The sequence below is a fragment of the Tachyglossus aculeatus genome, chromosome 9, assembly GCF_015852505.1.
Source record: "Tachyglossus aculeatus isolate mTacAcu1 chromosome 9, mTacAcu1.pri, whole genome shotgun sequence".
NCBI classification, from domain to species: domain Eukaryota; kingdom Metazoa; phylum Chordata; class Mammalia; order Monotremata; family Tachyglossidae; genus Tachyglossus; species Tachyglossus aculeatus.
The window spans coordinates 34,731,319-34,752,446 of record NC_052074.1 but is presented as its reverse complement, the minus strand read 5'-3'; the positions used below and the strand labels follow the sequence as shown (position 1 = coordinate 34,752,446).

General features: G+C 45.4%; 1 protein-coding gene across 1 annotated transcript in view; it reads left to right on the top strand.

The window, feature by feature from the left end:
* Nucleotides 1–16,802, top strand: part of SDC1 (syndecan 1) — a 60,196-nt gene extending 43,394 nt beyond the window's left edge. The window contains exons 2-5 of the mRNA XM_038751436.1: nucleotides 9,034–9,115; nucleotides 11,159–11,646; nucleotides 12,583–12,718; nucleotides 14,055–16,802. Of these exons, the coding sequence (XP_038607364.1) occupies nucleotides 9,034–9,115; nucleotides 11,159–11,646; nucleotides 12,583–12,718; nucleotides 14,055–14,221 (873 nt within the window). The 3' untranslated portion in view covers nucleotides 14,222–16,802. The remainder of the gene's footprint in view (nucleotides 1–9,033; nucleotides 9,116–11,158; nucleotides 11,647–12,582; nucleotides 12,719–14,054) is intronic.
* Nucleotides 16,803–21,128: the final 4,326 nt, after the last annotated feature.

Below are 21,128 nucleotides of genomic sequence, written 5' to 3'. Positions count from 1 at the left end.
ACACCAAGGCCCCTCGTTAGCCTGGCAGGGAGGCAGGGAGCCTTCTCGTTGACAGGAGCTCCAAGTTCTAAATTGACATATGTTTTTAATAGTTTTCTATCTTGAGCGACACCGTATAAAACAAGAAACATAACTCTTAAGTTCTGACTCATGTGGGGTAAAGGCAGAGTTTTCCCAGAATGTGCTCATTTTCTCCCAAGACTCTTCTGTCTTGATTGTACTCTCCAAAATGCTTAAAACGGAGTGCTCTGCACACAAATGTTCAGTAAAGACTAATTACTAATTTATCCCTAAACGAGCATTTGCTCTTATAGCAACACTACGAACACATGGCATTTATTAAGTGCTTGATACGAGCCAAGTAGTGTGTTAAGTCCTTGCGGGGGAATTGGAACATGGCAGAGCAGACACAGTCCCTATCCCACATAGGGTTCACAGTTGAGCTGGAGATAGACAGATAGGGGCAATGTGACCATGTAACAATGGATTGCGACAACAACAACAAGCAAGAAGTCAACAAACCAAGACCACAGCAAGCCCAGACAAGTAAAAGAATGGCTCTTGGTGGTGGGAGACTGAGATGCCCCAGTTCTCCAAGTAAACTCCCCTTAATTACAAGCCAGGACAGCTTCCCCATGGTTCTAAAGGCTGCAAAAGTACGCTTCTGGCACGCGGTGTCCTACAACCTTAGGGGGTGCTGGTTTGGGCAGCTGTGCAGGTCCCTGGATTTCAAGAGGCTCCAAGTGTCATGTGATTCGATCCCTGCCCAACCACTGTCATCATCATCAATCGTATTTATTGAGCGCTTACTATGTGCAGAACACTGTACTAAGCGCTTGGGAAGTACAAATTGGCAACATATACAGACAGTCCCTACCCAACAGTGGGCTCACAGTCTAAAAGTGGGCTCCCCGTCAGGCAGGGGATGAATTACTTCTGGCCCATGGTGTCCTGGGGCACTGCGGGAGACTGGCCCCGGCGTGGGGTGGTCCCAGTTGGAAGGGGGACATGAGCCGTGGGTGACTCAGTCCCTTCTGAAAGGGGCTCCTGGTGTTTGGCGTTGTGTGGCACCGGGGGAGGTTTTTGCCGCAAGTATGGGGCTCCCGATATTCTCAGCATTAGCTAGGCCTCACACTGCCACCCCATCCTTCCTCTGGCACACTTGGGAAGAGGCTCTGGGAGCCTGGGTGATGTGGGGGCTGGGCGGTTTCTCTCTGGGTCGGCAGGCTTTGGTAGGAGAACCACAAGACTGAACTGGGGCTGCTCCTTCCAAGTGGCATAGATGGGATGTGCGGGGATGTCAGGGTGGCTCTGAGGGGCAGAGTCGTCTGCCTCATCTGAGACTTCCAGTTTGCAACTGAGCCCCTCGGAGAGAACTGAGGGTCCAAAGGGGGCAGAAAAATGATAGGGGAACGGAGGGAGGCTCTCTGATTCGGCATAAAGAAGCCAGTCTCGAGGGGAAGAGAGTCCCCAGGAAAGGAATCGACAACTAGAAGGAGGAAATAACCTGGACGAAAACCTCGGCTGAATTTTCAGGAGACGTATTTTAGATTCATTCATTCAATCGTATTTATTGCGCGCTTACTGTTTGCAGAGCACTGTACTAAGTGCTTGAGAAGTACAAGTTGGCAACATATAGAGACTGTCCCTACCCAACAGTGGGCTCACAGTCTAGAAGTCACGGTAGTCACGAAAGTCACGAAATGTTTGCTTACACTTTAAAGAGTAATACCCGGAGAGCGTCTCTGAAGTCTAGCGTTGGAGAAAGGTTGAACGGGTGGGCCTTGGATGGGAATCTTAAAGGTCCATATTAAGCAAGAATTGACATTTGTGTCACCTCTTTTCAAGTCCAAAATGCTGCCCCCTGATTTCCTGGGGATGACTTCTGCAGAAAGCAAAGTAATGGCTGCCTGTGTGTTGTGTGCAGAGGTGTTAGACTGCACGGGGAAGTGGTAGTGGTTCTGTGGAGCCAGTTACAATTCATATCGAAGCAAACTGGTTCCTCTCTCCCTTCTTCCCTCTTCTTCCCTCCTTAAGAGTGGAAACTCCTTGTGGGCAAGGATCATGTCTACCTACTCTGTTATACTATACTTTCCCAAGCACTTAAGCCGGTGCTCTGATTGATGAATTCCTCATCCCCCGTCCCCCGCCACATCTTTAGCCCTCACAACTGGCAACTTTCTTTAATCTGTGCTTCTTCAGCAGTGCATTTTGCTCTTCCCATTACTTTCCCCTCAAGAAAGGATTTTCTTGGCTTGAAGGAGCCTCTTGTCTTCTTTTTGGAATTGTGTCTAATGGGGACAAAGACATGGAGGCCAAAGTGTTGCCTTCAGCTTGTGGGTCATATTTCCGCCTTCTCCTTCCTGATGGTTGCTTCCAGGGCCGGATGTGGGCTGAGGCCCAAGGAGACCCCTGATCCATCAATCGACTCTATTGTATTGGATTCTCCCAGACAGAACAGTGCTCTGCACATAGTAAGCGTTCAATAAATGCCACTCAGCACTTGATCATGCGTGTACTCTGAGAAGGCTTAGGACCAGGGACACTGAATTGTGGATTCTTACGATGGATGCCATCTCTTTATGAGAGGCATATGGTCTGTTTTCACTCTATAGGGCCCTTTTTGTCTGCCTTTCACTGCTTATCTGCACATCCTGATACCATCCTATTCCTGCCCCACATAACTCAGCTTCAGTTAACTGCAGCTCTGTTTGGTTTCTGTTCAGCATTAGGGACTTTAGTTCCTTCAACTGACCTAATATCCGAGAGAGAGGAGACCAGCTGCCTCCTCAGCATTGTCCCTTCCTCGTGGAAAAGTGGCCCCATGTTGTAACTGTGGGATAGGAAATCTTTCCCCAGAATACCTATCCTTCTTAGCACTCTTCTTCCTATAAATTAGCCGTTGTGAAAGTGGGGAGGAATCTGTACCCTTTAAACACTTGAGAGTCACCCTACCCTCAGCCCCACAACACTTATGTTCAGATCCATAATTTGTTTTAATACCTGTCTCCCACACTAGACTGTAAGCTCCTGGTAGGCAGGTAATGTGTCTACCAACTCTGTTTTATTGTACTCTTCCCAGCACCTAGTATAGTGTTCTGCACAACAGTAAGTGCTCAATAAGTGCCATTATTAGATTTCTCCCTTGCCCAGCAAAGTGCTCTAATAATAATAATGATGGCATTTATTAAGCGCTTACTATGTGCAAAGCACTGTTCTAAGCGCTGTACTGTTCCCCCCCACCCCCAACCCTGCCAGCCTCCATAAATTATGCAGTTGTTTGCGTGGCGCTCTGTGGCTTGAGACTACTGGTGTGGGTTTTGATTTTTGAACCATCTTTTAGGTAGCTGTTTGTTATTCTCCCAGCAGGTCCCTAAACTCTCTTCTGTCTCCTTCCAGAAAGTGTGCCTTGATAAACTTCTTCTTTCTGCATGGTATGAATCTAACACCGACCCTTAGCACTTGTGGGTATATCAGTTTATGTTTATTGTCACTTACTGTTCTATTTCTCCTGCCACATTTCTGTTATCAACAGTTGTAGAGTTATTCTTAGTCCCACTTCTATTATTTGCAAATAACTGGTGTCTTTGTGAGTCCCACATTTAGTTGGTAAGCCACTTGAGGACAGGAATTAGGCCTTCTGCTCTCAAGCTCTACACTCAGTGGGCATTGATTAACTCTGTCCTGGGGTAGATAGGTATAGAAAGTGGGTTCTGGGTGTGGTAGTTGGACTAGAAATGCAAAACTTTTTATACCAGGAAGTAAAAATGTCGATAGAGAGGATTGTTGAGGAAAGGGGCCAAGATGAAAACGTCGCTCCTGTTCATCCAGTCATTTATCTAAGCTGTCGTGGCGTGTGTGCGTGTGTGTGTGCGTGCATGCGTATGTACACAGCATTGAGCACTAGGACCGGTTTAGCATGTGTCTAGCGGCAACTGGAGATGTTAATGGTTGTGTAAGTCTTTGGGAAGAGTCTTTGCCTTTTGGGTGAGTCTTAAATCCTGGTTGTTTTTGACCAGCAAACTATAATTTAGACTTGTATTTCCGGGTGTGAGCCTTTTGGGTCGAGCACCACTTTGAATCTTCACCTCTGTATTTTATTAACCTCTAGATAAAACCATTCATTAAAAGTCATTAGAGCAGATGCTGGTCACTTGGTGTCTCCAGGTCCGGAAAGGCGATCTTGGTGTTTCTAGGCATATAAAGCAGCAAATCACTGGCCACTTATTTAAATAATTAGTAAGAATAAGAATAATAATAATGGCATTTTTAAGCACATACTACATGCCAAGCACTGTTCTAAGCACTGGGGGGGGGGGGGACACAAGGTTGTCCCATGTGGGGCTCACAGTCTTAATCCTCATTTGACAGATGAGGTAACTGAGGCACAGAGAAGTTAAATGACTTGCCCAGAATCACACAGCTGACAAGTGGCAGAGCCGGGATTCGAACCCATGACCCCTGACTCCCAAGCCCGTGCTCTTTCCATTGAGCCACGCTGCTCCTCTAATAATTCTCTAAGGAATTGGTCTGAAGACATGTCAGGTATTGTGGGGCAGGGTGCCACAGACTTATAAGCATAGCAGAACAGAGATACTGGAAAACACCAAAAGAGGGAAAGCAGAATATTGGAAACTCATTTTACATGAGGTGACTGTGTGGCTATGAGGTGACTGGAATAGGGTTGACTGACAATTGAGGAGAGCAGAAAAGCTCATATATAAAATACCTCTGACTACCTGACATGCATCAAAATTTTTCCTTTTGCAGAGAAAGATGAAGGGATTTTTAAAATTTTAATTTTGCAAAGTCAACTGCAGGAGCATGGGCTATCCTAACCGTTCCTTGCATTATATTGAACTGTTTGCTCACACCAGCAGGGAGCAACTCATGCATTGCCATGGACATATTAGGATATAAATAATGCATTTTAGGTTTTGAAGTCTATGCTGCTTTATTTTCAAACACTGTGATATTTGGGAAAAGTAGCTGTGCCCAACCAGTTGATTTAGAGGAGCCAATTGCTGCAGGAGAAATGTTAAATTCAGTGTGATCTGAGTAACTCCACCTTCAAACAAGCCTATACAAAGCCCTAAACTCTGTACTAGTTCTTTCTGATGGCTTATGTTGGGCCAGAAGCAAATGTAATTTATTGCAAGATTCTGAATGTAGGTGCCAGTGGAATTCTTGAGTGTCTATACATAAACATCCTCCATTGTAATTGGTTACCATCTCCTCTATTGCTGATCGATGAATGATAGAGGACACTTCACTGTAGAGGGTCTGGTTTAGGTCACTCTTGTGTTGGTTCTCTCTGTAATCAATTAGTCATATTTATTGAGCACTCACTGTGTGCAGGGCACTTTCATTCAATTGTATTGAGCGCTTACTGTGTGCAGAGCACTGTACTAAGCACTTGGGAAGTACAAGTTGGCAACATATAGAGACGATCCCTACCCAACAGCGGGCTCACAGTCTAAAAGATTGTACTCAGTACTTGGGAGAGTACAACAGAACAATATAACATACACATTCCCAGCCCATAAGCTCGTTGTGGGAGACAGATATTAATATAAATAAATTATAGATATCTACCTAAGTGCTGTGGGGCTGGGAGTTATAATAATTTTGGTATTTGTTAAGCACTTACTATGTGCAAAGCACTGTTCTAAGCGTTGGGGAGGATACAAAGTGATCAGGTTGTCCCATGTGGGGCTCACAATCTTAATCCCCATTTTACAGATGAGGTAACTGAGGCACAGAGAAGTGAAGTGACTTGCCCAAAGTCACACAGTTGGAGTTGGTGAATAAAGGGAGCAAGTCAGGGTGATGCAGAAAGGAGTATCTAGAGTGTGAGCCCACTGTTGGGTAGGGACTGTCTCTATATGTTGCCAACTTGTACTTCCCAAGCGCTTAGTACAGGGCTCTGCACACAGTAAGCGCTCAATAAATACGATTGAATGAATGAATGAAAGGGAGTGGGAAAAGAGGAAATGAGGGCTTAGTGAGGGAAGGCCTCTTGGAGGAGATGTGCCTTCAATAAGGCTTTGAATGTGGGGAGCGTAATTGTCTCTCAGATATGAAAAGGGAGGGTGTTTGAGGCCAGAGGCAGGATGTGGGTGAGAGGTAGGCATTGAGATAGACGAGATCAAGATACAGTGTGTAGGTTAGCGTTAGAGGAGCCAAGTGTGCAGGCAGGGTTGTAGTAGAAGAGTAATGAGGTGAGGTAGGAGGGCGCAAGGTGTAAGATCCCGTGGGGCTAAAGTCACACTTTTCTTGATTCACGTTCTTTCCTGGCAGTTAATACAGTGTTCTGCCCACAATAAGTGTTTAATAAATACCATACTACCACTTCTTAGGTTGTGAGCCCCACTAATTCCCCCCTGAGGATTTTCTCCCAGGGCTTGCTACGTTGCTCCGCACACAGTAAACCCTTAAAAATACTTTTATTACTACTACCGTGTTTGCATGCCACAGGAAAAAAAATACTGAAATTTACCAAAGGTCAAATAGAGTTTGGGAACTGCAGTCTCTCAAGCTGTGGAGGGAAAATAACTGATGGGAGAATGTGTATGGAGTGGAAAGCAACATTGGAGTAGTGAAGACAGCTCATATGAAAGTCTTGTGAATAACCATTAGCTCTGAGCGAGTAGTGACAAAAGCTAATTTATCCAAATTTAGACAGAATTATTCCTTGAATGATGACGGTGATAATAATTGTGGTATTTGTTAAGTGTTCTCTGTGTACCGAAGCACTTTACTAATTGCAGGGATAGGTACAGTATAAGAAAACAAACATGAGGAAGAGCAGGGTCCTGGGAGTCAGATGACCTGGGTTCTAATCGTGGCTCTACTAGTTCAGTTCATTCAATCATATTTATTGAGCGCTTACTGTGTGCAGAGCACTGTACTAAGTGCTTGATTGCTGTGTGACCTTGGTCAAGTCACTTAATTTCTCAGTGCCTCAATTTCCTCAACTGAAAATGGGGATTCAATACCAGTTCTCCCTCCTACTTAGACCCCCTGAGACAGCAACTGTGTCTAACCCCAGTGCTTAGAACAGTAAGCACTTATCAAAAATCATAATAATAATGATAATATAAGCAGGTCAGACACAGTCCCTTTCCCACATGATGATCACAGTGTAAAAGGTGAAAGAACAGTTATTTTGTTCAGTTTTACAGATGAGGAAACTGAGGCATTGATGTTCAGTAATTTGCCCAAAGTCACGGAGCAGGCAAGTGGCAGAACTGGGATTAGAACCCAGGTCCCCCGACTCCCAGCCTCTTGCTCTTTCCACTGAACCACATTGCTTATCTCAAGTAACTGTTATTTTCCGACAGCTTGTCCTATTCATTAAAAATATTCTACACACAGTGAATTACAAACACGTTGTTTTTCAGTCTCTTGCAGTTAAATCTCATTAATGTTGAAAGAAAATGAATTCATGGAAGTGCTGTTGTTTGGGTTTTTTTTTACTAAGGGCCCTATTCCAATCAGTCAATAAATCAGTCACTAATATTTAGTGAGCACATAATTGAATGCAGAGTACTATACTAAGGTACTAAGCACTTGGAAGAATACAATACAACACAGTTGGTAGACGCCTCCCCCTGCGCACAAGAAGCTTTCATTCTAGAGGGGGAGACAGACATTAAAATAAAATATGAACATGACAGCACTACTGGAGGATGAGGCTGGGGTGCATATCAAGTGACTTAAAGGGTAGAGAGGCGACACAGGAGGGAAGGGGCTGAATTGGAAAGGCCTCTCGGAGGAGATGTGACTTTAATAAGGTTTTGAAGATGGGGAGAGTGGTGGTCTGCAGGATATGGAAGAAGAGGGAGTTCCAGGACGTGGAGAAAGAGGAGAGATCGAGATACAGTGACTAAGTTACTGTTAGAGGAGAGGAGTGTGGGGGTTGGGTTGTAGTAGGAGATCAGCGAGATAAGATAGGAAGAAGTGAGCTGACTGAGTTCTTGGTAAGGCGTTTCTGTTTGCTGTGAAGGTGAATGGGCAACCAATGGAGGGTCTTATGGGCTAATGGTTTGTTTAGGAAAATGATCAGGGCAGGAGGAAACCATAGGATGGCTCAGTGTGGTTGGGCAGGATTGTCTCTATTTGTTGCTGAATTGTACTTTCCAAGCTCTTAGTACAGTGCTGTGCATACAGTAAGCGCTCAATAAATACGATTGAATGAATGAATATAAATTGAATTTAAAATAGTTGCTTAGGAGAAGGCACTTAGCAAGCTTCAGCCAGCTAGGAATTTCCAAATCTGCCCTTGAAGGTTTCTGTTTAAGTTGCCTACAGAACAAACATCAGAGGGCTGACTGGTTCCAAGTCTGATCCAGGTCTGATCCAGTTCTGCTCCACCTTTGTTTGCTTTGGTTCAATCATTAACCCTGTGTATGGCCCCCAAATCCAAAGGCAAACTTGACCTTCCTATTCATGATCTTTTCCTGAAGGATGCTCCATACCAACTATTTGGTTTTCTCCAATTCTGACAGTTATTTAACTGTGCTAGTCTGATTAAAGCCATGGCGTTCTTATCTGTAGGAACCGGCTGGAAACTTGGAAATGGATGAACATGGTGTTGATTCTGAGAACAAATTCTGCTTTGGTTTTTCTTGAGGGTAACTAGTAGTTGCCTGTCTGACATGTAACAAAGCTATGAGACCCTTAAAAAAGAAAAAAACAAAGAATGAGGCCCTGATTTCACCAAGTCCTTTCTGCTTGAGAAAGAATAGAAATTTACTATTCTCCCTGAATTAAGGGAAACATCTAAGGCAATGGCAGCTCTATTCTTTTATCGGGGTGACCTATTCGGGCCCTGGTTCTTCCTCCTCGTTCCACCCAAAATATGCAGCAAAAATGGGCGTGTTCTGGCAGGACTGAGAGGACAGTGAGGAAGCCCCTTTCGAAAGGGGCCTGCTTCTGGTGCTGTAAGGGAGAGCAGGCACTGCTGGCCTGAGGAAACTCCTTGAAAAAGATCTTCACGTTTAACTCGGGGTTATTTTTTCATCCTTATAGCAAATTGCAGCTACCAGCTTCCCTCCTGAAGATCTAGACGGATCTGGGGATGATGATGACAATTTCTCTGGCTCTGGAAATGGTAAGTTTGACTCTGGATGATCCATCTTTTACCCCTCTCACTCGCCCTTTGCTCATTTCAGCCTTTCTCGTTTGTGGTATTGCCAGCCTTTTCTCTGGGCTCCCTAAGCGGGCTTTAGTGTCACTTCTGGCTAAAGCCCCTTGCAAGTTGTTATTATTGTTATTATTGTTATGGTATTTATTAAGCACTTGCTATGTGTCAGGCACTGTTCTAAACACTGGGGTAGATACAAGTTAATCAGGCAAACACAGTGGGGCTCATGGTCTAAATAGGAGGGAGAACTAATTGAATCCCATTTTACAGTTGAGGAAACAGGTGCAGAGAAGTGAAGTGACTTGATCACACAGCAGACAAGTGATGGAGCTGGAATTAGAACCCAGATCCTCTGACTCCTAGGCCTGTGCTCTTTCCATTAGGCTGTGCTGTTCTGGAGCAGCAGCTGGGGTTACTCGAGTCCAAAACTCTGGTGTTCCAGCTCTGGCCCTCTGGCCCCCAGGCAGGGGGCTGCTGTTTGGTCCTGGGATTATTGTCAACCCTGATTTGCTTGTATCCACCCCAGCGCTTAGTAGTGTCTGGCACATAGTAACTGCTTAACAAAAACCATTATTATTATTATCATCGTTATCTCCAGTGCAGGGAAGCCAGCAGATAAGTGTAGACTGGATAAGCTGTGTCTCCCGTACAACTCACTGGTTGAACATACTTCACTTGATGGTGGAGTGCATCTTGCCTGGGAGTTTGAGCAGTTCTTTTTATAACTTAGTTAGTAAGGCCACTCAGGCCTGGTCAGAATTTAGATGTTCCTTGACTTGAGTGAACACACCCCAGAGTTCTCAAGGCTAGTCCAGCCTCTGAAACTCCCAGCGGAAAGGTGTAGCTTAGGAAGAGCCTGGACCTGTGGGTCGGAGGACCTGGGTTCTAATCACAATTCCCCCATTTGTCTTCTGTGTGCCTTGGACAAGTCACTTGACTTGTCTATGCCTGTGTTTCCTCATCTGGAAAATGAGAGTTAAACAGTACTACCTTTCACTTAGACTATTGGTCCCGCGTGGGACAGGGACTGGGTCTGACCTGATTATCTTGTATCCACCTGAGCATTTAGTACAGTGCTTGGCACATAGTAAGCATTTGACAAGTGCAATTATTATTGTTATTATTAGAAGCAGTACTTTTATTCTCCCCCTTCTAGACTGTAAGCACATCATGTGCAGGGAACATGTCTCCCAGCTCTATTGTGTTGCACTCTCCCAAGTGTTTAGTACAGTGTTCTGCACACAGCGCTCACTGTCATTGATTTTTAGAACTAGGCTGGTACCTTGTCCAGTTTTGTACTAATAAGAGGACCATATTGTTTTTTTAAACTTTTACTGTGGCTAAAATATATCCATATTTTGAAAAGCCAACAGGCTGTACTTTGCTTTTGTTGTATAAAAAATGGATGTGCACCCCACACCAATCTGGATTTCTGGTTATGTGGTCCAGTATGAAGAAACTTGGATGTTCTTCCTCACCTAGGACTTGGCGTGACTTCTTGCTGCCATCATCTAGAGCAGCAACTCCGCTGCTCCTTAAAACCCCAAGATGCTGAAACATACCTTTCCATTTTGAGGCAGAATGCTTCCTAGACAGTCTTGATTCTGGCTACTAGAAATTTCAGGGGGAAAATATCTCAAATTGGTCAGTGGGAGGCTTGTAATTTCTGCGCGGAGGAGGGTTAATGGAGACAAAGAAGAGAGTATGTCTAAATGGATGCCCCAAAGTGTTCAGAAGCAGTGTGGCTTAGTGGAAAGGGCACTGGGCTGGTAGTTCGGAGACCTGGGTTCCAAACCCGGCTCTGTCACTTGCCTGCTGTGTGACTTGGGTACTCTCTCCCCATACCAGTAGCACTTGCCCATATCTTACACTCTGTTGCCTGCTCTTATCTGTAATTGATTTTAGTGTATGATTCCCCAACTAGATTGCAAGCTCTGTAAGGGCAGGGAGCCTGCCTGTTAAATCTTGTGTATATTGTTGATTGATGGAGGTCTTTTTTCTTGGTTCCAGGGCCTATGCCAGGGGTCTCAGTGATCGAGCTGAGCCTCCCAACAAGAACCAACACATTGTTAGCATCTGTATCGGCAGTATCCACAACCTACCCACCCATCCATGAGGAAGAAAGAAGCACAGGAGCAACGCTTACCTCCCCGTCGACAGAAGAGGATAATGAGAGACCGCTGGTTCTTAGTGAACATACGCATGAGTCCTCTTATCCTGATGAGGGGACTACAACCGGCCCTGCTAAGGGGACCACAGGGCACCCAACTACTCAGCACCCTTCTACGATCAAGGTTACCACAACGAGACTCGCCAGCACAGTCCGCAACACTGACCTCCCCAGCTCCCGTCGCCAAAATGCCTCTCACATCTTCCCAGGCGTGTTTGACTCTACTCTGGAGAGAGGCAGCGAGGGAGCTGTGACTGCTTCGGCATCCCCCGAAATGGCTTCTGAGACGATGACCCCATTCGCAGAGACCGAAGGATCTGGGGATACAGTAAGGCCTGATTCTCATGGTTATTTTGTTTTCTTGACTTCTTTCTACCTGAATGAGTAGGGTAGCCCTGGAGAACATCCTCTTAGACCTTTTCTAAGTCCCCGCAACCATTCTGCTCAGCACAATGCTTGGCATATTGTATGTGATAAACAAATATCTTTATTATTATTATTATTATTATTATTATTATTACTGGAAACCCCAATAGAGAATGCCAAATAGGACGGGAATACCATAAAAAAGGAAGAGAATGGATCATAGCGAGCAGTCTGATTTGGGTGATCTTGCCCGTAGACTTACAATTACTGGCTCACTTTCTTCTGCCCACCTGTACCTTTGGGTTGAAAAATAAAATAGATTCATTTTCCACTCATAAACTTATAAGCGTGAATTGGAAGTTTCTTCATGTTAGCCTTCTGGGCATTTGGGCTGCTATTTGCAAGGACAAAGAGTTGTTCCGTGACTGGTGGTCATCAGGTCCATGAAAAAGGCCAAGTCAGGACTCGGGATTTCCAGGGTTTATATTGGCAAGGAATGGACTACGATGGGGTGAAGTAGTGGTGGGACTGAAGGAGAGCCAGTCGGGTGACAGTTCTACAGGGGACGATGCTTGCTTGTATACATACCCTAACCCATCCAGTCATGGCATTCTGGGGTCCCTGCTCTGTGTTTTCCTGCCATTCAGCCTGACGTTTTCTGGACTGCAAGACCTTGAGTGATTCTTTCTGTCTCTCTGAGTGCTCTCTACCAGCTCAAGAGTGGCAGATGCTAGTGTTCACTGGGCACCTGGTGTTGACCGGTTGCTGGGCTTTGGAGGAGTGGGCCATTTTGGTGCTTTGGGTGGTGTGTTACTGAGGGGTAAGGCCATTGATGGCCAACTAGATCCCCAAATGAACCAAGCTGCACCATAATCCCTGTCCATTTTCTCTTTTTCAGAGTGATTTTCACTTTGTTGGCCCCAGTGAGCCACCAGTTGTAGAAGTCCAGCCTGACCCAAGGAAAGAGACCCCAGTGGACAAGGGGGCCACGGGAGCGGCACAGGGAATACTGGACAGGAAGGAGGTGCTAGGAGGTAGGTTTGAAAATCGAAAATGGGGTTTTTTTCCCCACTAAAACTGTGGTTTTCAAGCTCTGCAGGTGAAAGTTCAAGAATCAATCATTTATTGAGCCCTTACTGTGTACAGAGCACTGTACTAAGCGCCTGGGAGAGTACAGTACAACAGGGAAGACAAATTCTCTGCTGCCAACAAGATATTGGAAGTTCTACCTATTGTGGAAGGCTAGACACTCATGTCTCCTAATCTTTAAAACTGGAACTTTTAATGGGATAAATTTATATAAAGAGGAATCAAGAGCTACTGCAGGGCTGCCAGCTTGTTGAGCGAGGACAGTTGGTTGAAATGGGAGAGGACAGGAAAGGCTGCTGGGCCTTGGAACTTTGCATCTGGAATGGAAGGGCTGTGGAATTCCCGAGTTTCAAATCTGAAGAAGCCATACGACCACCTTGTTAGCAATTGCTTGTTATTTGTCAGTGTCGAGAAGAGCTGCAGCCTAGTGGGTAGAGCACAGACCTGGGGGTCAGAAGGACTTGGGTTCTACTCCCATCTCCACTATTTGTCCGCTGTGTGACCTTGACAAGTCACTTCACTTTCCTAAGAAGCTGTGCTTCCCTAAGAAGCTTCCCTAAGAAGCTTCTCTTCCCTAGAGAAGTAGCGTGGCTCAGTGGAAAAAGCCCAGGCTCTGGAGTCAGAAGTCATGGGTTCAAATCCTGACTCCACCAATTGTCAGCTGTGTGGCTTTGGGCAAGTCACTTAACTTCTCTGGGCCTCAAGTTACCTTATCTGTAAAATGGGGATTAAGACTGCGAGCCCCATGTGGGACAACCTGATCACCTTGTATCCTCCCCGCACTTAGAACAGTGCTTTGTACATAGTAAGTGCTTAATAAATGCCATTATTATTATTATTATTTTTATTCCCTGTGCCTGTTATCTCATCTGTAAAGTGAGAATTAAGACCATGAGCCCCCTGTGGGACATGGACTATGCCCAACCTGACTAGCTCATTTCTACCCCAGCACTTAGTAGAGTGCCTGACAAATAGTAAGCACTTAGCAAATACCATAACTTTTTTTTTAAATGGGATTTTCTCTAGAATCTAGGAGCTGCTTGTCGGCAGGAATTGCATTTTCCAACTCAGTTGTACCATACGCTCCCAAGCACTTAGTACAGTGCTCTGCACACAGTAAGTGCCCAATAAATGCCCTTGATCAATTGATGGATTGTTTTCTCTTCCAACAATTTGTTGGCTGGGGTTTTAGTGTGTCTTAAAACTTCCACAAAAGTCTCTAAACTTGAATTCCTCTTTCTTCTTGCCTCCTTTCCTCCTTTCCTCCTTTCCTTCCCACAGGGGTCATTGCTGGTGGATTAGTCGGGTTGCTGTTTGCCATGTTCCTGGTTGGGTTTATGCTGTACAGAATGAAGAAGAAAGACGAAGGAAGCTATTCCTTGGATGAACCGAAACAAGCAAATGGAGGGTACCAAAAGCCACAGAAACAGGAAGAATTTTATGCATAAACGTACTTGTCTCTGGAACAGAATTTTCCCCTGGATTTCCCCTGCTCCTTCCATCCTGCACATAGACTCTTATTTTTGTCTCTTCCATTAAGAACTTCAAGCCATATCCCTGCCTCCTTGCCATTGGAAGTCTTACTCTAGGTACCAAGTAGATTTGGACTCAGTGCCTGGCCTGCTTTCCTGCACAGAGTTCACTAAAGGTGGGACTGCAATCTACTGAGCTTGCTTTGGTTTCTGTCTAAAAACTGCCGAGAGAGCTGGGGGAAGAGAAGACTCTATTATTTGGCCGCTAGAAAACAGCAAGAATTAAAGCTAGCAATTCCATCTCCATTCCTGTCAACTCAAAATCCTCCTTGTTTTAACCTTCAGAGCCACTTCTAGAGATATTGAGTGATTTCTCCATTAGAAATGAACAGTGGCTAAACCACCTGGAATTCTTCGGTGCTTCTGGTTGGCATAACTATAGCACTTACTAGTGTACGTAACCGCCAGGCGTTGACTGCGGAATATTTGTTCTAGGTCAGCATTTACCTCTAACAGGATTCACTGTGCATTGTGGGGAAAGTAATTTAGAAAGAGAACTTCTTTTGCACATTGTCCGCCGTTTTGCTTTACCTTCAAGTTTGACACTCTGAGCTCAGATTTGTTTTTGTTACTAAAGATTAGAATTCTACTGCCCCCGGGGTAAATCAAAAGAGCAGTCTTTTGGTGTTAGGACAGTTCTGCCTCCTGTTTTGTGTTTGTTCTGCTTTATTTTGTCTTTTGAGGTACCAAATCTTCAAGCCAAATGTTAGTCTTAATTTTTATGATGTCCTTGCAAGACTGTCCCCTGGGGCCGCAACAGGGTAGCAGCCACGTGGGACTTTTCCTTTTGTGCCCATGAGCCCACCACTGGCTGCCAACGAGGAGTGGCATTTTCAAACTAAATGTGCCTGTATAATTACAAGTCTAAAATAGCTGACCTGCTGCTGAATGGAAAGAAAAAGGGCACATTGAATTGGATCAAGTATAATGTCGACTCCCTGGTTTTTTGGCCCAGGTTGCAGAGAAGGAAGTGAAGATGGGTAGCCGATGTTCCACCTTCCCGCCCCCCAAGCCTTGCAGGGTTCCCCTAGACCAGACTGTAAAAGCCACAGAGCTTTCCTGGCCATTTGGATTTCAGCCCATCCTTCCCTTCTATCTTTGAACCATCTTGCATGTCTAATTCCTTGAAATTCACAGGAGGGCTAGGAATTGCAGACAGCACTGCCAGTTGCCTTGATTCTCAGTGCCTAAAATGCCTAGGCTGAAAGATTATTTCTGGAACCGCAAGCCAGGCCCAAGGGCAAGTACATTTCCCAGAGAACCAGGAAAGCTTTTTGCTTTTGGCAAAACTGTACTTAATCCAATGGGTTTTTCCATGTACAGTAGATTTTCATAATGTTATAATAAACTTTAATATAAAGTAAGTAGTACAAATTAAGAGTGCTTTTGGTTCTGTTTCGTACATGCTGGTGTTGTGGATGTTGAATCATCCTTTTATCAAAAACCCAAATGTTCACGTTAGGGAGAACTATTAGGTTAAAATGTACCCTCGCTGTAGTTTAGTGTATGTTTTGCTTTCAACTGTGTGTTTCATTTTGTGTGTATCTGGATGAATGAAATATGTGTTTTTCCCCTGTAGTAAGAAGTTTTAGGGAGATTGAGATCCATATTTATGTTGCCAACCAAAAACCTTAATTGTTAGTTGCAGCTTATCGATCCTAAGTTGTTTCTTTTTTTGTCGCTTGTCCCAAATAACGCTTGCACTAGTCTCTTCAGTTGCCAAGAAACAGGGACCAAATTACCATTACAAGCCTGTAATTGATGGAGAACTGGCAAAGGTGGCTGCGTTCATTGCATATTTTGTGAACGTGTTAAGCCGAGAACAGTTGGAACCGACCATTCCAACCAAAGGTGATTGACAGTGGTTGAGTCTGTGGGGCTTGGCTATCGACAACAAGATCTACATCGTGGTTAGTTTTGGTGTTGCCGAGTTCCTTAGTCAAAGCTAGAAATTTTAGAAATTATTTATGGACTAGCTCTCCCCTCACTCTCCATTTTTTTCCCCCTCCCAGGTCCCTTTCCCCACTCCCACCCTAGCATATGTGCACGGAGCTGGTTATTCCTAAATGTTCTCAAACGGAAGGTGAATTCAGTCCATTGCTGGGGCTTTTTTTCTACTCTACTGCGATGTAGCATCCTAGTGGTGATTGACCCACACGGTTGTATTTGCTGCCTTCTAAAGAAACTTCTCAATACAGGTGGATAGTATTGTTTTCCTGAGAGGGAGAGAAACGTTTTTACCAACTAAATGTTGTCTTTTTATAATCTAGGGCAAATGCCTTTTCTTGACAGCTCTCTGTTGAGATGAAAGCCAAATGCCACAATTTTGAATATTTGGTAACTTATAACTGGAGCTCTTCTACAGACCTGAGATTATGCATTATTAAATGATGTAACTTTAAAAGTGCTAATTTCTGATTTTGATGGGAAACATTTCAGTTGACTCTCTGTATGCCATTTAGACAAACAGGTAATAAATGGCATTTGCCATTTGGGGCAAGTCTGATGGTGATGTTTGTTGGGTAGTCTTCGCGGGGTTCTAGAGGTTTGGCTTTCCAAAGCATGCAACCAAATGGTTGAGCCCCTCAGTAGCACATTTGTGTGTAAATGGTTTCTTGTGGCATCAGCAAGTAACAAAGAATGAGCCTTCGGCGGGTCCTGGGCTGCCCATTTGCCCAAGATTAAAGGTCATTCTAGCCCAGGGCTGGCCTCCCCTCCCCATGCAGACAAGCCATCTCCAGTGGGGAAGTAAAGTAGGGGAGGATAAGCACTACAGCCGAGCAGATTCTGCAGCCTGCAGGAGCCCCCCAACGATGAGCCCACCCACAGGTAGAAAGGAACACCCACTGCCCCTCGTGTCCCTCTTCTCGGGGACAGGCCGTGCCAGAAGGTACTGACCTGTGGTGGCCACTGGGTCGGAGGCAGGTAGGAGCCCCGGGGACCAGGCTTCACCAATCCTGGTTCTTGGAGAACCAGTGCACCCAGTTCTGCGATACAGCGTGTTTTCAAGAGACGATCACCATCCAGCCCAATGGAAGAAATAGAATCGGGCAACGCTCTTCCCGCAACACAAGCTTGTGTGACAGAACACTATCAGTCTCTGTGTAGGAAGAAACGGTGGTGCTTGGGCTTTCCTTCAGTCATGGCGTGATGCTATACTTCCCTGCCTCTGCCTTGGCCTCACTGTACATATCTTGGGGCATTTTGGGTTTCCTTGTGTTTTGGTAACCTTACAGTTTGTGCTACCACGATTGATTTGAGACCCCCTCAGATTTCAGGACGGAGAATCGGCTCGGGGAAAACAATTAGAGCGCTAGTGGCTGTGTGGTGCCACTCCCGGTATCTTCCCTACAGTTGGGTTCCCGCTGGGGCCTGGTGTGGGGCGGTGAGTAGGTGTGCAGCATAGGCTGTGCAAACCACGTCAAACAGAAACTCCGTACCATCAGCTTTAAAGCACTCAATCAGCTCCTTCCTTCCTTACCTCACTGATTTCCTACTACAACCCAGCCCACGCACTTCACTCCTCTAATACCAACTTACCACTGTACCGCAATCTCGTTTCTCTTGCTGCCAACAGATTTGCCTCCATCCTCCCTCTGGCTTAGAACTCCTTCCCCCTCCATATATGACATACCATCACACCTCCCCATGTTCAAAACCTTACTAAAATAACATCTCTAAGAGGTCTTCCCCAAGTAAGCCGTCATTTCCTGTACTCCCTCTCCTTTCTGCATCTCCTGTGCACGTGGATCTGCAGTGCCCTTCGAGCACTTAATATGCACCTCACCACCCTCAGCCCCACAACACCTATGTATCCGTAATTTATTTTAATGTCTCTCTCCTACTCTAAACTGTAAGCTCTTTGTGGGCAGGGGACATCTAACAATCCTTATTGTACTGTGCTCTCCTAAGTATTCAGCGCAGTGCTCTTCTTATAGTAAGTGCTCAATAAATACCACTGATTGATTGATTGACTTATAGGAAGGACCCACTGACAGGCAAACTACAGCACAATTGTCCATGTTGAGACTTGTGCTTCAACCAGCATGTGGAAGCCACTGGGATCATCTCTGCCCACACTGACTGGCTATTTTTCAGGGACACTTGCTGGCCCTGTCTACCTCATGGAGCACCTTGGCTGGGCCTTGGGTTTGAAATCTTCCCTAGTCCCAGGAAACAGAACCAGGACTAAGACATGGGCCCCTGTTACCCAGAGTGGTGATCTTCTTCACTGATCCACTAACAGCCAAATAAAGGCATTGCATGGATATAAAGCATTTTGCTAGTGGTGGGCATCATAACCTGGGGATTTCAATCCAAAACATCAGTCATGGTGGTATCTTTGAACCATTGCCCATTAATTCCGATTGAAGCATTGGTTCTTATAACCAGATTTCCCCACACCATGAGGGTCTTCAATAACGCAGTCCTCTCATTTTAGGAAGATTCTCTGGAACAGTGTATTTGTTGTGGGTGTTCTTGCTCCACATTTCTCTATGTGGGATTAGTATTTAATGTCTTTTTCTTTCTCTTTCCCTCTTTCTTTCCCTCTCCCCTACCCCCTCTCCCTGTCTCCCTCTCCATCACGCCCTTCCTGCTAATTTCTCATTTCTTTCAAATTCAGTATCTTCCAGTGAAACTTTTCATGGAGTGATCAAAGGTCAGGGGGTCTGCCTTCTCTCATAAGAATCCGGAAAAGCCAAATCTTCCCTATAGAGGCAAAGGAGTAAGCAGACGAGTAGCTGAAAATGACTTTTAAGTGACTCGGGCCCTGAAGATTGAGGAGAGCCCCTGGCTCATCTGTAGTGTGATCAGGGAACTTTCTTCTCCCTGTTTTCCGTAGAACCTTGCTAAATGGTAGCCGAAGCTTTTCTGGGTAATAATTGAAAATTTGGCACTATTTTTTTTAATGGCATTTATTAAGCCCTTACTATGTGCAAAGCACTGTTCTAAGCGCTGAAAAGGTTACAAGGTGATCAGGTTGTACCTTGTTGGGCTCACAGTCTTAATCCCCATTTTCCAGATGAGGGAACTGAGGCACAGAGAAGTGAAGTGACTTGCCCACAGTCACACAGCTGACAATTGGTGGAGCCGGGATTTGAACCCATGACCTCTGGCTCCAAAGCCCGTGCTCTTTCCTACTGAGCCACGCTGCTTCTCAGACACTATTTAGTCTTAAAGCTCTACTAACGCTTCACTTCAACTATCTCAGAAAGGAAAGAAAATTAAATTCCACGTTTGCCCTTGGAAATCTTAGTCTTCCCCAGCCCTAACCCTTCTTTGACTACTTGAGACTCTAATGGGTCTGCTGAGCACTGAGTTACTGCATCCCAGAGAACCAAGAGCAGCTGCCCCAGTGCTCACCATGGAAGAAAACATTGCAGGGTACTTTGGGGCACAGCGGGGTCACTTTCTGATCAATTCAACTGGAGTTTAGATTCTCACTGTCCAAGATAACCTCAGAACTGCAATGCTGAAGGAACTTGTGGGATCACTCCAGATGGTAAAATCTAAAAAAGGTTTAATAACAGCTCCGACCGCTCTTGATGCTTGAAGGTCCCACTAGTGGAGGGGCCAGACATGTCCTAAGGTTGTAACCAACTGTGGGGGAGGGAGAGAGAGGGAGTGTTTGTGTGTGTGTCTGTGTCCATCTAGGCCTCTTTGGAGGGACTCTGAGGACTTTAGTGCTGAGTGCCGTCCCCTGAGCTCACAAGGTGCTGGTTTCCCCATGCTTACAAAGCCAAGTTAGAGAGCTAATGACACCAACAGTGTGGCATCCACCTACACAAGTCAGCAGATAGGAGAGTCAAGGGGAAGCACCAGTAGCCTGCAGTCAGGTGGCTTGGACCAACTAGCCTCGCAGACGGGTCTTAGCCCCTTATTGTTGGATGATGCCCACTTGCTCAACCTGCCTGATGGGAATGCTGGGGGAATACAGAAGAACTTCCAGGTGACAGGACCATCCTGCAGGAACTCCCCTCCTTGGTGACCGCTTCTTTGGCCCTGTGATACTTTCACAGTTCAGCCTCCAAACCAGCCTTCCTTGCCCATTCTGACATGAAACAGCAAAGAATACAAAAGCATCACATGTCAGTCGCTTTCCAAGTGTCCCACTTTACTCTGCCCTTCATCTCTCGGGCACAAACCACCACTTTGTGGTATAAAACATCAAAGTCTAAAGCCCATTATAGCCCTAATTAGCCTTGTGCCATCAAGGCCAGGATCCTGCTTTGAGATTCCACATTTAAACAGCTAGAATGTGCCCACGTAGCATTCAGGCCAGCTTGATGTGACAGGCCTGCCTGAGGTTAGGCCCCCGGTAATCACAGTAGTAGTAATAATACAAGGAATTAAGCAATTTACTGTGCGCAGAGCACTGTATTAAATGCTGGGAAAGAATACACAAATGGGAATAAGACACAGTCCCTCAGGGAAGGCCTATTCTTTCTCTCTCTGCCAATTGGCTCCATGCATAAGGCATCTGTTGTTCTCCATCAGTGGCACCACAGCCCTTGTCCTTTCTCCCTGAATGCTCAAGGTACAGACCAGAATCGATAATATTAGTTGAGGATTTACTGTGCACAGAGCACTATACTAAGCACTCGGGAGAGTATGACAGAGTTAATAGACACGAACTTGTAAGGAGATTACAAGTTAGTGGGGGAGACAGACACTAAAATACATTACAGTTAGGAGTTAAAAGCAGAGTGCAAAATATGGACATAAATACTATAGGGTGGGGGTGAGAACTCAGTGCTGGGTGATGCAGAAGTGCTGAAATGGCAGTTGAGAGGAAAATAGAGTGGGTTCTTCAGTTATTCAT